The sequence below is a fragment of the Hippocampus bargibanti genome, linkage group LG15 (assembly GCF_051943395.1).
Source record: "Hippocampus bargibanti isolate YZ-2025 linkage group LG15, ASM5194339v1, whole genome shotgun sequence".
Classification (NCBI taxonomy): Eukaryota; Metazoa; Chordata; class Actinopteri; order Syngnathiformes; family Syngnathidae; genus Hippocampus; species Hippocampus bargibanti.
In genome coordinates, this window is record NC_142748.1 from 5,235,020 (window position 1) to 5,253,139 (window position 18,120).

General features: G+C 41.3%; 1 protein-coding gene across 1 annotated transcript in view; it reads left to right on the forward strand.

Annotated features, from left to right (window-relative positions):
• The window catches only part of LOC148887208 (glutamate receptor ionotropic, NMDA 2C-like), a 32,919-nt gene that overhangs the window by 4,779 nt on the left and 10,020 nt on the right, over positions 1–18,120 (forward strand). The window contains exons 2-9 of the mRNA XM_089015190.1: positions 2,889–3,246; positions 3,747–3,845; positions 10,499–10,564; positions 10,733–10,921; positions 12,188–12,528; positions 13,451–13,565; positions 14,743–14,954; positions 17,181–17,349. Coding sequence (XP_088871316.1) covers positions 2,905–3,246; positions 3,747–3,845; positions 10,499–10,564; positions 10,733–10,921; positions 12,188–12,528; positions 13,451–13,565; positions 14,743–14,954; positions 17,181–17,349 — 1,533 coding nt within the window. The 5' untranslated portion in view covers positions 2,889–2,904. The remainder of the gene's footprint in view (positions 1–2,888; positions 3,247–3,746; positions 3,846–10,498; positions 10,565–10,732; positions 10,922–12,187; positions 12,529–13,450; positions 13,566–14,742; positions 14,955–17,180; positions 17,350–18,120) is intronic.

The window sequence follows — 18,120 nt, forward strand, 5'->3', positions numbered from 1 at the left end:
ATAGCTGTATTTTACGTTTTAAGACTTGCGCTGAATATTCAGGAAGTCTTGTGTTTGAGTTGGTGACGAGTCCTCACCCTACGTCACTGAAGGAACGCCCCTGACCGAAAAAAAGGACACAGTGTAGCAGTCCTTCCATCACGTCAATGCATTTTGCTGTAATTTGGTCTGAAAACGTCATGTAGGACCAAAAAGAGGCAGAAGAGGGCGACAAAGCTCCATGTAAGGAATTAATCAGCCTGTGGAAACGGGCTGATTAATTCCTTACACGGCTTTGTCGCCATTTTCTGCCTTTTTTTTTGGGTGCGACATTTCCCACCCCTGATGCCTCAAAATGACACGGAATAAATTCTTTAATCGATTGCAAACATGTATGCTTTCCTCTTCAGAACTATTTGAATCATATTCATAACTGGATGAGTAACAAGAAAGCATATTCTCCGAATCTGAAGCCATTGTTTGGATTCTCCAGCAATGCACGACGTCTTGGCGTGACGTCACGAACTGGGGGCGGGACTTTCTGAAACTGCCCAATTCGCAGCTCAATTTTTTGCAGATTTTGGACACTAAGTCATTTTTATTGGTGTTTTGAATTTGACTAAAAATATCATACTGCGTGTTTTGGGTATTTTAGATGCTATAAAACGTTTTTCTGATGTCAGTTAGGAAACAAAAAAGTGACGTCGGTTGTCCTTTAAAGTTTATTGGGGTTATTTTGTCCCGCTCGTTATGCTTCCCCCCCCCCCCCCCCCAAGAGTCCTTTCCCATTAACTTGGTCGAAATCGTTAGCATTCATGAGAAAGGCATCACTCAATTGGCCCGTCGACGATTTAGCCCCAACGGTGACCTCTTGAATGTTTAACGAGCTCCTATTTACTTACGTCGTGTGCACGTCAAATCAAAGGTCTGCAAGAAAATGTCGAAGGATTGTAAATGCGCTCATATCGCTATGTAATCAACCATGTTACGTTTTCATCATAGTCAGGGTAATATGGCCTTAAAATAAGACCCTTTAGGCGCTCCCTTGTTTTTCTTTTTTTAATCCAATTTAAAATTTTGATGGATTTTTGCCCCCTTCTGCTGATAGGTAAATCTAATGACCTTATTCAAAGCCCCTCTTGTTCTTTATTAATTCCCCTGTAGGATTTGTTTTATTTCTCCTACTATTATTTTTCCACCAGGCAATTTCCTTAAGCATTAAGTTGCATGAACATCAACATAAATAAATATATATATATATATATATATATATATATATATATATATATATATATATATATATATATATATATATATATATATGTGTGTGTGTGTGTCTTAACTGTATATATACAATGGCAGCAAGTATTTACTCTTTAAAAAAACACCTCGATTCAAAATGTGTACACGAGCCCGATCCTGAATAGATTAACAATTTAGCAACATTTTTTAGGCTTCGAGGCTCAGCTGGTCTGTTGTTACTGCACTGAATTCAGCATCAAAAGGACGATTCATCAGATGCTTTCGAGTGTGTTTAAAGCGTCACCTGGATTGATTTTCCATGTGTGTTGAGCATCCTAATCTGCTGGAAGCATTTGAACACCCCAATTTTTGTGGACAGTTATTACAGAAAGCAAATAAACTCAAATCAATCCATAAACTCAATTAATGACGCAGCCCTAAAAGACACACTGACCTTGTAGATCCTTAATAAAAGAAAAAAAGTGTATTTATTTTTTTAATAGCAGGTCTTAAAATTTCAGCACCATGCCCCACACATGTAATTCAGACATGCTTGTACAACCTAAAACAAAAATAGTGCAAATTGACAAAATGGACGTCTGAAAATGATGAACTGTATCATAGTGCCAAATGTTAGTACATACCAGGCGGCCCACAGAAAATCCCGCCGATCGAGGGTGACAGCCCGCTGCTTCACTCGTCTGTCATCCGTGTCGATGTGTGGCGATGGGACAATGATTATCATCATGGCACTGGGGAGGGCAGGATTATGGCGGATTACATGTGTCACCACACATTGACAGACACGCATTTGTAGACTGTGAACAAATACTTGATCACATAAATAGATTTTTATACAGGTAGCGGAACTTCCCAAGATATTTTTTTACACTGCACGTTTTAAAACATTCCTCCCCTTACTTTGAGAAAATAGTATCATTGAGGTGTTAAAACGGTGTTCCACAGGGCTCAATTCTGGGTCCCCTTCTCTTTTGATTGTACTGTACAGTATGTGCTGCCCTTGAGTTCTATCTTAATCAATCACAGAAACTATTTTAACCTTCTGTTTTCATATTACCTTCAAATTCCAGGACCCATAGAATATTGAGTTTTAGGTTTACATAATCAATGCCTTTTAAAAAATCTTAGAATCTCTTATTTCATCAAGTTAATTCCTAAGTGAAATGGGCTTGGAGTAATATGAGGTGAAAGTACAACAGTCCCCCTTGTAGACGGGAAAAACATTACCAGAGGTCTGACCAGTGCTTTATCGCCACCCCTTGCAGTAAAACCAAATCCAAATTTTGGAATGGCGCTTCACGTCATATTTTTGTTCCAGCTTCAGCTGTTGTTAAAGCGCTATATAAACCAATATGTATATATTTATTATATTTTGGACTGCCGCCCTCATTTCAAGGTCTCATAACTCCAAACCCTTATAATTTAGGAATTAACTGTTTTTTTTTTGATGAAAGAAAAGAGTCTAACGTTTCTGACGCTGTACTGAATGTTTATGTAGTCCTAAAACGCAATATTCTGTGGGTCCTGGAATTCAAGTGACAATGACAAAAACCCTGGCACTGGAGTGGACACACGTGTGGCAGTGAATGAGTTTAAGTGCGTTATAAAGCAAGATGAAATGAAATTATTGTTCTCTGTATTCACAGAAAGTAGGGTGCCAACATGGCCTCTCTAAGAGGAAACACCACACCTTCCCCCTTGCCCTGGCTCTTCTTCATCCTCCTTATCGCATCTCCGAAACCCCTGCACGCCAGGCCCCTTCTTCTGCACTCGTCCATCAACGTGGCGGTGGTGTTCAGCGGCTCCAGTTATCAGAGCGAGGTGAGAGGAAGGCTGAGCGGCGAAAACTTTGTGGACCTACCCGTGGTGGTCAGCCCCGTGACCGTGCTGGTCAATGACACCAATCCGCGCGACCTGCTCACTCGCCTCTGCGACACCATGGCGACGGAGAAGCTGCATGGGGTTGTGTTTGAGGACGATGTTGGATTGGGCGCCAGCGCACAGGTGACTAGTAATTCAGCCTCACTGGTGTTTTTTGTTTGCTTTTAAGGCTCTGAAGCAATAGCTTGTAACTAAAATGGTGGATGACCCCGGCTTTTTACATCATGGGTCCTTGAGACTTTTTTTTTTTGTATTGTTCAGCGGAAAACAGTCATTACCATTTTATATATCCATTATGACGTCTTGAATGTACAAAAATGTTTCATTGCAGAAAAGCCCACCATGCTGTCTCATAATTTCGTAAAAAAAGGTTATTTTCACCACAGCTCGCTTGAATTAAAGGAGCCCGCATTAAAGTGAAATAAAACCTTCAAAGATCCCCCTTACTGTTAAATGCGAAACCGTCCCCGTTCCATACCGTTTACTGGTGCGGTGTAACTCTTATTTGTCATCAATCAGCTGATGAAAGCCATTTTTATAGAGCGCTCTGGCATTGGAGGAATCGATCCACAGTTGAGATTCATTGAAACAATTACCAACTTTTTTGTTGGGGGGGTCATCAGGTGACCGAGGTGGCGCAAATCCTGGACTTCCTGTCAACGCAGACGGCTCTGCCGATTGTAGGAATCAGTGGCGGCTCGGCCGTGGTCATCCCGTACAAGGTAGTCTTGAACTCTTGAGCTTTGGGATATTGGGGTTTATATTTTCTAATTCGGTATGGTCAGAATTGCTTTTATTTGTATTTTTTTTGTCATTGTCTTCCCTCCTTAACTCATTCACTGCCAGATATGTGCAAAAATGTGTCCACTCCAGTGCCAAGGATTTTGTCATTGTCCCTTGAATTCTAGGACCCACAGAATCTTGAGTTTTAGGACGACATAAACATTCAATGCAGTATAACAAACCTTGTTTCATGAGAAAAAAATAGTTAATTCCTAAATTATATGAGTCTGGATTATCTGAGTTTGAAATGGGGACGTCCTATTTTCAATGTGCTTTTAACTCATTCACTACTAGACATGCGAAAATGTGTCCACTCCACTGCTGGGGATTTTATAATAATAATTATAATAATACATTTCACCCACAGAACATGGAGTTTTAGGACTACATAAACATATAATCCAACATTACAAACTTCATACTATATTCTTTCATCAGAAAAAATAGTTAACTGCTAAATTATATAGGTCTGGAGTTATCTGAGCTTGAAATGGGGGCGGTTGTCCAATATACAATGCAATACATACCTATTGCTTTATATAGTGCTTTAACTACAGTTGAAGCTGGAACAAAGCGTTATCGTGGAAAAAGGGGAAATGATGCCCCCTTGTGGAAAGTAAAAAAACATTGCCAGAGGTCATCGTCAACGCTTTGTCGGCACCCATGCATGAAAAAAACTAAACCCAAACAAATTTGGGAATTTCGTTCTGTCATATTTTCAATTTCCGAATAAAATTGCAGTTGTCGTGAATGTGTTAAATTGAACTAATATTTTAAAGCAAAAAAAGAAGCAGCAACTCAAGATGTCCCTTTGCAAACCATAGAAAAGTAAAGTTTGAAATCAATTTAAACCAATGGCACCCAATATTTTCTTTATTTTTCCGTTTTGATCTTTTTCTATCCAAATGATGTATTGTTTCATATCCAAGTCATTTAAGGAGTTAAAAGTCTCCCAAGTGTCACAATCTAACAAGATCCAACCCCCCCCCCCCCCCCCCCCCCCCCCCCGAAATTTGAGCGTTGATGAAGCCTTTGCAGTCAGTTGCCTGCTTGCCAACAATTTGATAACAGCTTTTGACCTGATTCGGCTCCTCTTATCTATTATGCTTGAAGACGAACGTGGTGGAGAAAGACGAGGTTGGGCTAAAAACAATGATGAAGGGCCGACGATTAGTCATTTGCGAGCCGGAGATCGTTTTAAGGATGGATGAAGGCAAGCGACCTGACATAACGTTCATCTTTTATTGTTCTTGCGAGTCTTCATCTCCTCACACGTTTTGAGTAAGCGCTGTCATCAACACGTTGTATTTTTAGCATGCGCTCACACATGTCGACGCGCACACTCATACAGTTGGAAAAGCAGTTGTGAGTCTGTTGCCTTGCGCATCAGCACTGTTTTAGGGTTTAAAACTAGCGCCAAAGTTTCCGATTAGGATTTGAAACTTTAGTTTCCTTTTTCAGACAGTATGACCTCTAATGTCAGATATTTCAATGGTATTTAATCCTGCTTCCTCGATGCAATTCCTCCCTTGCCTGCATGGAAAATGCCTCTCGCGTTGAATTCAATTACGGACGCGCCTGCTCGCCCCCGAGCCGCAAGACCCCATTAAAAGCCTTAATTAGACCCTTCAGGAGGCTTTGGCTCCCCCGCAGCTCTTATTCGTCACCCCAAAACTCCCCAGGCCTTATATGCGTTTACTATACCCACTTTGTAATGTGAATTCAGTATTAAAATGTTTTTTTTGGGGGGAGCAATGAATAGAAATCGAAGCTGTCAGACACAATAGTGCAGGTGGAAGGGCTGATTCTCTTCACCTCAATGGCGGTTGATTATCAATACCCACGATGACGATGGTCTTTGATGGAGTCGGAAAAAGAAGCGGCAGCTTCACCCCATCCCTCTAATCCACCCCGACCGGGTCGCCTAACAACAAAGACGGAAAGTGGAGGAGGAAGTCTTATATGAGTCCTTTGTGCGCGCCTGCCACGCGCGCTGTGTATGGACTGCATCCAGATGCGCCGTGCGTCATTCCTGTTTCAAATGCTTCAAGCCGCACCAGACGCTTCATTAGGTACGCCGGAACAATTTAATCAAAAGCTGAATACAATCAAAAATAGTTTGCACAATCAACAAACTGACATTTCCCCCCAAAAATAATAGACTAACTCATGTTGAAGTAAGTACAAGACAGTCTCCAGCATAGAGCAAATAAGACAATTCTGCTAGTGCTACCGCGGCTTGGAATTAAAGCGGATTTACGTGGGACAGAAGATGAGACAATCTCTTTTCGCCAATGGATGCTACAGCTTTGTGTTTGCTTTCAACATTTAGCTTGTAGCAGATGTGCGCATTGTACTATAACGTCTCTGATCCACTGGTGAATAGGACGCTCTGATCCGGAACTGCTTCATTCAACAAAGAGGGTGCAGAAAATGCTTAAGACTGAATGACTGTCTATGTTTTTGTGTTGTGATATTATTTATTATTTAGTTTTGTTGTTGTTGTTTTGACTTCAAGATGGCCCCGAAGGAGTGGCTACCTTTACAGCAGCTCCTGTATTTTGTTTCTCTACTTCTTCCTTTCCTTTACTCTTACTTTCATCACTTTGCTGATGTGAAATGTAAATTTCTCAACTGCGACACTAATAAAGGCTCATCCAATCCAATCCAAAACTATATACAGTAAAGTCTCGTTATATCGATATCGGATATATCGATAGTCCCGGTTATATCGATACTATTTCTATGCACACACGGGGAAAATTACATGCAAACAGGGTCGGATATATCGATAGTCCCGGTTATATCGATATTTTTTTGGACTCCCTTGAATATCGATATAACGAGACTTTACTGTATTCAACAAGCCAGTTTTAGCTTTACCAATTTCGATTTTAATGCCAATATTATGAGTTTCCTCAGCGTTGTTCAAAGACTTTCCCTCACTTTGAAATTCTACCAATTATGAACACTAAATTCAGTCTCGCCCCTTCTGTCAAATTATTGAGTAAAAGTCTTCGAGGCGGGTGGGGTATTAATTAATGAAGTTTCATTCCTAGATTAAAAAAAACTTCAATAAAACACTTTAACGACTGGAATACCACTGGGCTTCAGGGTTGGCCTCGTTTTCAGGAAGAGGTCAGAAATGAACGATCAGAAAAACAAACGGAGAAACCAGGTCAAACTGTACCTCTAAAAATACATGAAGAAATCCTTAAAAACTGACACGGTGGTGTGATCCGGTGAGACTTCTGGTCCAAGAACGCAGCGAACTGCTAAATTCATCCTGGCGTCCTCAAATTATAACAAATGCACTGCTGGCCTCGAACATCAATCACATGCATGCATAAAAAGACACTTTTTATGCACGTACGCTGTCAGTCTTTTAGTTTTCCTAATTTAATCATCGCTAACGACCACCTTCACTCAGTGTGATGTTTGTATACAAATCCGACAATAAATACAGAAAGAAATAATAAAAATGGCTTATTTAGCTTGAATGACTCTTTCTAGACTTCATATTTGCATCGTTGCCAAGGCCGTGGTTGCACTGTCATGTTTATTCGGCGCTCCCGCGGGACTGCTAATGACGTCTTTGTGACCACGTCAAGGTGTTGGCGACAAAATGTGGAGCACAAGGTGTTTTATGTTTTTATTCTGCTGATTTGTTTGGCGTTTCCGCCCCTCTGATTTTCTTGGTGGGTGTTTCTGTGTCCCACCCCCCCTTTTTCCCCACATTGTTAACTCATTCACTGCCATTCACGACTTTATTCAGGAATTGAAAATATGACGTCGAGCTTCATTCCTGAATTTGTTCGGGTTTTGTTTTTTTCACGCTTGGGTGCCGATAAAGCGCTGGCCATGGCCTCTGGCAATGTTTTTTTTCCCACAAGGGGGAAGCATTTTCCTTTTGTCCATTTTAGGGCTTTGTTCCAGCTTCAGCTGTTGTTAAAGTGCTATATAAATCAATATGTATTTAATTTTGTACATCCACCCCCATTTCACACTCCGATAACTCCAGATCCTTATCACTTGGGAATTAACTCTTTTTTTTCTGTTACCTCATTCACTTTCAGGGTTTTTGTCATTGTTACTCGAATTCCAGGACCCATAGAATAGTGAGTTTTAGGACTACATCAACATTCAATACAGCGTAATAAACCTTAGACTGTTTTCTTTCATCAGAAAAAAAAGTTAATTCCTAAATTACGTTGATCTGGAGTTATATAAGCCTGAAATGAGGGCGGCTGTACAAAATACAATGCAATACATACATATTAGTGTATATAGCGCTTTAACAACAGCTGAAGTTGGAACAAAGCGCTAAAATGGAAAAAAGGGAACTGCTGCCCCCTTTGAAGGACGGAAAAAACATTGCCAGAAGCCATGGCCAGAGCTATATCGGCACCCAAACAAGACAGAACAAATTCGGGAATGGCGCTCTACGTCCTATTTACAATTCCAAAATGAATTTGTGAATGGCAGTGAATTAGTTAATATATTCAGTTTTGATTGCTTCGGGGGTTCAAATAGAATGTCAACAAATTGGGTTTGGGTAATGGTTGAGGCAAGGGTTAGGGTCAGAGTACGGGTCAAGGTCACTTCCTATTTGGAGGATAATGATGCTTCTTGAAGTGGCGCATCATGTCACTATGACGAACCGACTCCCTGTTGTATATGTGTGTGTGTGTGTGTGTGTGTGTGTGTGTTAATGTGTGTGTGTGTGTGTTTTTTCTCCCCCTGCTTCAGTGACCGATGGACACGTTTCTTGCGCTATTTTTAAGGCCCCACTCCATGTCGCGACGGCACCGCAGCCTCCCGGGGCCAAACCCGAGCCACCCCAGACTGAGATTAAATTGAATGACGGCGAGTCTGGCTGTGATATTCTTTCGCTATTCCTCAGGCTCGCGGCTCTCGAGGGTGGGGTGCGTTTGAGGGATGGGTGGGGGGGATGACAGTTCGTCGCCCTCGGAGACGAGCCCCGGAGAGTCAGTTCCCAAAAGGCACTTTGACAGTTTAACACGACGCGTTGCCGCCCTCGCTACTTTTTTTATCGGGGAATATGCGCGACGAGACATCATGTTGATGTTGGGCATGTAGTGCTGCTGTTAAAATACATATATTCTTACTCCATTCTGCTACCTTCTTGCAGCAACTATCCATTTTTTTGCATTGAAAGTGATCTTTGTTGCACCTGCTTACATCACTTGTTCTTTCAGATCTCCCAAATATTACAAATTACATTGGAACGCCTTGCCTATAATGTCAAACAGTTTTCTCACGCAAAGGTTTGCCTTTCGACAACTCCACAGTGTGCCTTTATCTGGGTCTACTTTTTTATACTGAATTTATATTATAACACGTACCTCATTATGTATAGTTGAGGTAGTACTTTGGATGACACAAGAATAAAAAAATCTGTGTGCATGCAAGTCCTAAAAATCAGGTCCCATCTTGTATGAGTATATATGCAAATGTATGCTAAAACGCACACACACAGAAGCGTAGAGGATATGCTAACGAATGCTAACACACACGCAACGCCGTGACAGAAAGGGAACAGCTAATTCAGACACTTGAGAGCAAACACAGAAACTTAATGAGCATACTTAAAATGTCAAACGTCATAGTGTTCAGTTAGATTTCCTCCAAAAAAGCCCTTCTGGTCTACCACTCATGAAAGTCTTTATTTTTTTGTTGTAATTTTTCAATAGTTCTCATACAATAATATCATTTTTGTATTATTTATTATTATGTGCTTTTTTATGCTGTTTGTCTAACCAAATATTACCTACCTTTCCCCCCAAAATGGCCACTGTTAAATTTTCAATAAATATGGCAGAAGCGTCACATGACCACCATGTTCGTGAAATTTCTTGCATCAACTGAAATAATAAATATTAACTCATTCACTGCCATTCACGAATTTATTCGGGAATTGAAATTATGACAGAGCGCCATTTCTGAACTAGTTCGGGTTGTGTTTTTTGTTAGTAATAATAATACAGTAAAGTCTCGTTATATCGATATCGGATATATCGATAGTCCCGGTTATATCGATACTATTTCTATGCACGCACGGAGAAAATTACATGCAAACAGGGTCGGATATATCGATAGTCCCGGTTATATCGATATTTTTTCGGACTCCCTTGAATATCGTTATAACGAGACTTTACTGTAATAATAATAATACATTTCATTTATAATCCCCTTTCGAAACTCTCAAGGTCACAAGGTCTTGCTTGGGTGCCGATAAAACGCTGGCCAGACCTCTGGCAATGTTTTTTCCCTTCAGCCTGGGGGCAGCATTTCCCTTATTTACCATATTAGCGCTTTGTTCCAGCCTCAGCTATTAAAGCGCTATTTAAACCAATATGTATGTATTGCATTGTATTTTGGACAGCCACCCTCATTTCAATCTCATATAAATCCAGATGCATATAATTTAGGAATTAACTCTTTTTTTTCGCCCTCATTTCAAGCCTGTATTACTTCAGATGCATATTTGGGAATTAACAGCTTTTTTTGGGCTGGGAATCTTGCTTTTAATTGGTTGAACAAAAAATGAGCCTTTTGGTTGCCTTGGTAGGCTGAAGGATCGTCGTTCCTGCAGATGGGAGCGTCTCTGGAGCAGCAGGTCCTCTGCATGTTTAAGGTATGCTCTTCGAGCCTCTTAGCAATACAATACAATACACATTAAAAACTAAAAAGAGGAAGTAACAGGATTGTCCCCGCCAAATGTTCAAATACAAGTCACGGTTTGTTTTTTTCAATGTCATTAAAACGATCACATTTCATTCATCACCCAAACTTTAACCGCTAGATCATGGAGGAATACGACTGGGGCGAGTTTGCTATCATCACCAGCCTGTTGCCGGGATATGACACATTTGTGGACATCGTTCAGGCCTACACGGATACGTCCTACTTCATGTGGGACCTCCAGGATGTCCTGACCATCGAGATGTCCGTAGGGGCCAACGATATGAGGACCAGGCGTATTCTGCAGCAGGTAAAATATGGTTTTAATGGTATTTTACCGGAGCGCTAATTTTGATATCTGATGCCACTGTATTCATCTTGTCACTTCCGAGTGCATGATACGATACATCACAGTATGTCTTCACGTTTATTCAAAGTAGCGGCGGATATTGTTCTAGATTAGATTAGCCTTTATTTGTGGGGAAATTTACATTTCAAAGCAGCAAAAACAAAATACAGGAGCAGCTGTAAAGGCAGACACTGTCGCGGCGCCATCTTGAAGTAAAAAAAAAAAAAGATTGCAAACACAAAACTGTAGCATCCATTGACGAAAAGAGAGATCGTCCCACATAAATCCGCTTCAATTCCAAGCCGCGACACTTCCATATTCTTTTCTTTTCATCGCCGCCTCCTCAAGCCAACAGCACAGCATCTATTTATGGCAATGTACCGCATCACAGTCTTAAATAGATGCATACTCTTCATCACAAAAAACTATATCATCACTAATTGAGCTTGAACAAAACGGATGCTCTATCAATCACAGATTTTGCAAGTATGCAAATTTCCCCATTGCGGGACGAATAAAGGTATTCTGATTCTGATATTTTTGCCATATTTAAAATGCCATTTTTTTTTTGTCTGGTTAGTAAGTGTGTGGGCCTTGTGAAAAATTGTGCACTCGTGCTGCATTTCAATTGCTTTTCCCAGGGTTAGTCCAACTGTATTTGTAGAGACAGATAGGATTGATTTTTCTTTTCCAGTGTGTTCATTGCAGCACAATAAAGTACCGTCATCTGTACTTCTTTGAAGGTGTCCGACGTTTCGCTCCTCATCTGAAGAGCTTCGTCAGCGAACTAAAGTTGTGCTGGTAACTATGGCCTTATAATATCCTTAATGGACAGAGGTGGCAGTACCAGACCTCTGCTTTTGAAGTTTATGGGAGCAGTAGACTCCTCCCTGAAGATAATCTGATTGCTTCTTTTGTTCTTTCAGATACCTCTAATGTCTATTTCTGGCTCTGATTGCCCCATTAGCTCTGGTATCACCTCATTATCATGACTAAACCTATGTGGTAACAACCTGTTGTAAGCACGGTCTAAATTAAACCTTAAACCACCATGGCGATCTAATCACTAAATATAGGGCGAGAGTTACCAGCACAACTCTAGTGCGCTGACGAAGCTCTTCGGACGAGGAGCGAAATGTCCGACACCTTCAAAGAAGTAGTGAGGGATCACTGTATATTGCATGATTCGACAATTTTCTTCTAACTTGAAGTGTGCATTCCCCTCAGGTGGACTCCCAGGTGCTTCTGGTCTACTGCTCCTTTGAGGAAGCCCACTTTCTTTTCACCCAGGCCCTCGAGGTGGGCCTGGTGGGCCCGGGTTACATCTGGATCCTGCCCAGCTCGGCCGTGGGCAATCCCGAGGTGCCGCCGCCCGCCAGCTTTCCCGTAGGCGTCATCGGCGTCATCACGGAGCAATGGCGCAAGAGCCTACGGCAGCGGGTACGCGAGGGCGTCGCCATCGTGGCCAAAGGCGCCGAAAGTTTCAAGAAGCAGCACGGCTTCATCCCGGAAGGACACGGCGACTGCAGTAAACCCACCAAGCACTCCGGCGCCAACACGCTCTTCAGGTATGCCTCGCAATTCCCAAATCAACACTTTGACAAAGTTACTTTCCAACTCTGCAATCTTTTTCATATCTTGAACGGCGCACTGCTCATCGCCCAGGGTTATTTTTGTATTCCCCGTTCGTAACTCAAAACAATTGGATGTTTGTGCAGTTGTGAACAGTTTTAGCTTTTTGTCACTCCTTGTGAGCGAAGCATCGCTAAAAATTTTGATGACAAAATTTGACCTAAACATCTTTAAATCATTCACTGCCAGATGATGTGCAAAAATGTGTTCACTCATTTTCACTCAAATTGCAGGACCTGTAGAATATTGAGTTTTAGGACTACATCAACATTCAATGCCGCATAAGAAACCTTAGACTCTCTTCTGTCATCAGAGAAAAAGTGTTAATTCCTAAATTATTTGGGTCTGGAGTTATATAAGCTTAAAATGAGGGAGATGTCCAAAATACAATGCAATTCATACATATTGGTTCATATAGTGCTTTAACAACAGCTGAAGATGGAACAAAGCGCTAACATAGTAAAAAAATGAAATGCTGCCCCTTGTGAAAGGGAAAAACATAGCCAGAGGCCATAGCCAACGCTTTATCAGCACCCAAGCATTAAAAAACAAAACCCGAACTAATTTGCGAATTGCACTGAATAAATTCGTGAATGAGTTAATAGAACTGTATTGTATTGTATTCCCTTTTGTGCAGCTCCCTTACATCGCATCTTACGTTCATCCCATAACAAACACTGCCCCCCCCTATTATCCCTTAATGAGTTGTCTGAAGCCTCCTGGGGGAGCTGCAGGTTTAATTAGGAAAGTGATGATTGCGAGTGTACAAATGATTATGCAAATTTTCCTTGCGAAAGTTTTTCAAGCGGAAATGACACACTTCTTTGTTTTCTCACCCCCCCCGCTGACATTTTGCAGGCACATGTTGAATGTGACGTGGGAGAGGAGGGACTTATCATTCAACAGCAGGGGTTTCCTCTCCAGCCCTTCTATGGTTATCATCGCCCTGGACCGAGAGAGAGTGTGGGATAAGGTGCGCTTCATGTATAATTGTAAAATCGTAAATCTCACAACTTCCTGACAATATATTATCTCCACAAATGGTTGATTTTGCTAATGTGCATAATTTTGCTTGGATCTATTATTCATCTGACGATAACAGATAAGTCGCAAAACATTTGGGCGAAGGCGGGAAGATTCTTGAGTATGTTGTTTTGTTTGCCACTAGGAAGCTGGCTCACTAAACTCAACCTGGACCTCCAAATTTCAGAAATTCACTCAACTTTATTTAACATTAGCTTAGCTTTTTTATCACATACTGTATTACATTCCGTGTAAAATGTAATCAAAGCTTCACTTGAAATGTTTTATTTCCACTTTGGAAGCTACTGACTAGCTGTGTGTGTGTGTGTGTGTGTGTGTGTGTGTGTGTGTGTGTGTGTGTGTGTGTGTGTGTGTGTGTGTGTGTGTGTGTGTGTGTGTGTCATGCATTTTCTGCCTCAATGGCAAGCAAATATGAAGCAAGCGTTAGCCAGGTTACTTCTTTTAAGCGATTATGCCTCTCAAATTAATTTTAGAGCCCCTTTTCCCCTCATACATCACTCAGCAACTCATAACCAGGAACCTCCCATTACGCTGATGAAAAGGTTATTTCAGCCGTCATCTGTATTTCTTTGAAGGTGTCGGACATTTCGCTCCTCATCCGAAGAGCTTCATCAGCGAACCAAAGTTGTGCTGGTAAATGTGGCCTTAGAGACTGTATGGACAGAGGTGGCAGTCTCTGATAGCTCCCTGTTCTAAGGTTGGGGGAGTAATCGACTACTCCCTGAAGCTAAAAATAACTAACCTGATTACAGAATAAAAAGAACTAATCTGATTACAGAACAAACAAAGTAATCTGATTACACAACAAAATAACTAATCAGATTACTTCCTGGGAGTAGTCTACTGCTAACCCAACCCTAGAGTAAGGACCTATCATAGCAGAGGTCTGGCACTGCCACCTCTGTCCATTAGGGATCTATAAATAGGGTCAGAGTTACCAGCACCACTTTAGTTCGCTGACGAAGCTCTTCGGATGAGTAGCCAAACGTACGATGTCTTCAAAGAAGTACAGATGACGGCAGAAGAAGCCTTTTCATCGATGGACCACTCCTGTACGACTGCGAGCCTACACATGCCTACTGCTTACACGTCAACTCCGTCCTCAGGTGGGCACATACGGCCGAGGCATCCTGCAGGTACGCTACCCGGTGTGGCCGCGTTACGGCAACTTCCTGGAACATGTGACCGATGATCGCCACTTGACCGTGGCCACACTAGAAGAGCACCCCTTTGTCATGGTTGAAAATGTGGACCCCGGAACAGGCACATGTGTCCGCAACACGGTGCCTTGCAGGCGACAGTCCAATCACACGGAGAGGTACGTGGCGCCGAGGATTCTACGCTCGTTTCTGAAACCGTGTCACTCCAGATGCGGAGATGAGATGATGTTTTGTTTGTTTGCAAGGTCAAGAGCGACCCGTCGAGCTCACTTGTTTGTTTCGCTGATCAAAAAGCTTGCCAGCCGAATCTAAATTTGGCAATTTTATGCAAATGGAATACACTCAGCTCTCGTTTGGAGAACTTCTGCCTCTTAGGAGTCAGTATTTTTATGTAACCACTCTTTAGGTAGCTGTGCGGAACAAAAAAAAGGGCTTGTCTCGAACGTCTAGCAGTCTTTCTGTTGTGATGGGCAGCGGATTCGATGTTGCTTTTAGAGGGAGATATGATTCTGTCCCACACACTGATTTTTTTCACCCATAAACTTCTTTAGCAATGAAATCATAATTTCCGAAAAAATATGCCATTTCTTCTCCTCTCTTAAACTAAAATAAAATATAATAAACAAATCATGCCAAAATGCTAATACTGCTACAATTGGATTTAAATCTCTGGTATCTCAATCCACTTTGAGGCCTCAAGTGATTTCGTCATCAAACCCTCCTTTTTTTTTAGATGCTGCGCTGACATCCCATAATATGCTCTTTGCGTTGCGCCATGGCCATTTTGGCGAGGCTCACCCATGAGGCTGCTGCAATCCTCCCGGGGACTATCACATACGTACTGATTCAAGGATGCGTGTGCGCGTGTTCACATCCGCACGCGTGTATAATTACGCCAGGTGGTTGGCAGTATCCAACGTAATTAATTGATGCGGTGATTGTCAGAGCTGCTGCACACATCTCGAACATACGCACGAGGGACAATTTACCACTTGAATTTTTTGTGGTTTGTGTGTGGATGGATGGATGGATGGATGGATGGATAATAGTTGGATGGATGGATGGATGGATGGATGGATGGATGGAGATGGATGGATGAATGGATGGATGGATGGATGGATGGATGGAGATGGATGGATGAATGGTGAATGGATGGATGGATGGATGTATAGATGGTGGATGGATGCATGGATGGATAGATGGATGGATGATAGGTCAATGGATGGATGGATGTATAGATGATAGATGGATGCATGGATGATAGGTGGATAGATGGATGGATAGATAAATAAATGGATGGATGATAGGTAGATTGATGGATAGATAGATGGATGATAGGTGAATGGAAGGATGAATTGATAGATGATAGATGGGTGCATTGATGATGGATAGATAGATAGATAGATAGATAGATGGATGGATGGATGGAGATGGATGGATGAATGGTGAATGGATGGATGGATGTATAGATGGTGGATGGATGCATGGATGGATAGATGGATGGATGATAGGTCGATGGATGGATGGATGTATAGATGATAGATGGATGCATGGATGATAGGTGGATAGATGGATGGATAGATAAATAAATGGATGGATGATAGGTAGATTGATGGATAGATAGATGGATGATAGATAGATAGATAGATAGATAGATAGATAGATAGATAGATAGATGCATTATAGGTGGATGGATGGATGATAGGTGAATGGATGGATTGTTGGATGATGGATGATAGGTGGATGATTGGTGGATAATAGGTGGTTTCATCACTTTGCTGCTGTGAAATGTAAATTTCTCCACTGCGAGACTAATAAAGGCAAATCCAATCCAATCCAATGATAGGTGGATGGATAGATTGATGGATAGATGGATAGATAGTTAATAGGTGGATTAATTGATAGGTGGATAATAGATTGATGGATGGATGATAGGTGGATTAATTGATGGATAGATTGATAGATGCATAGACAGACAGGTAGACTGACCAAGTTTACCAAAAATTGACATATTTCACTTGGTAATATTTCCATTTGGTTTCCTCTTTTTTTTTTAATATGGAGCAAAAAATAAAAAAATACAAAAAATCAAACCAAACAGGCAATCATTCACACATTGGCTTCTTGGTAATAGGGTTTAAAAAATACAGAAGCAAGAGCAACACGTCCCTTGCCACCTTTTAAAACATCTAATGTACTCGGAACAATCCAAGAAAACTTTGTCTCAGTATTTATTAGTACTGGGTATTATAAACCCAGTCTGCTCCCATTCAGCGAGATAAAATAACAATTGGTTCCTCCAACAGCGTATTTCGATTTCATTCAATTGCTCAACCTCTTTTTTATAAGTAAGCGTCTCGAGATTCACCTTGGCTTCCTCTCAGCATCATCGGCCACTCGGAGTCATATACCAAGCTGTGCTGCAAGGGCTTCTGCATCGATATCTTGAAGAAACTTTCCCGCACTATCAAATTCTCCTACGATCTTTACCTGGTCACCAATGGCAAGCATGGCAAGCTGGTACGTGGAACCTGGAACGGGATGATTGGCGAGGTAAGACGCCTCTGTCGTGAAGTATTGCCAAAGAAAGACCGGAAAAAAATGTTGCAATGACTTTTAAAGTCCACGAACAAAAAATAAAATAAAATAGCTTCAGGATCCCTGAGTGTTGTTCACATTTTCACCTGCAGGCAAAACAAGCGTTTGCATCTTTAAATTTGCTTCCAGTCACAAGTTCCCCTCAAAAGCAGAAACTCACAAGCTGGCGTTCGGGGAGAACTTCCAAATTCTTTAAAGTGACGAAACAACTTTTTTTTTTGTTTTACATGATTGAAAAGCGTTTACCAAAACATTTTAACGATGAATAATGACATTTTAAACTCATGTAAAGCAGGTGCGCAATGTTAAACGACGCTGTGTATCGCCCATCTATTAAGTTTACCAGCTTCCGTTTATTTGTTGAAGTACGATCCCCGGAATTCGCTCAACATGGCAACCTCAAACTAAAATGGCTGTACTTACTTACTCTTCTGTTTCTGAAATGTGTCCTTCCACTTAGTCAATCTATGAAACGTTTCTACCGAATGAACCTTTGAAATTGAACATGTATTTTATTATGATGTATTTATTTGTAACTACAGTAAAGTCTCGTTATATCGATATCAGTTATATCGATAGTACTTATTACGATACTATTTCTATGAACGCAAGGAGAACATTTACATGCCGCAGGATCGGATATATCGATATTTTTTCCCACTCCCGAGAATATCGATATAACGAGACTTTGTTCGAGTTTTGGTTTTTCTTGCCGATTAAGCACTG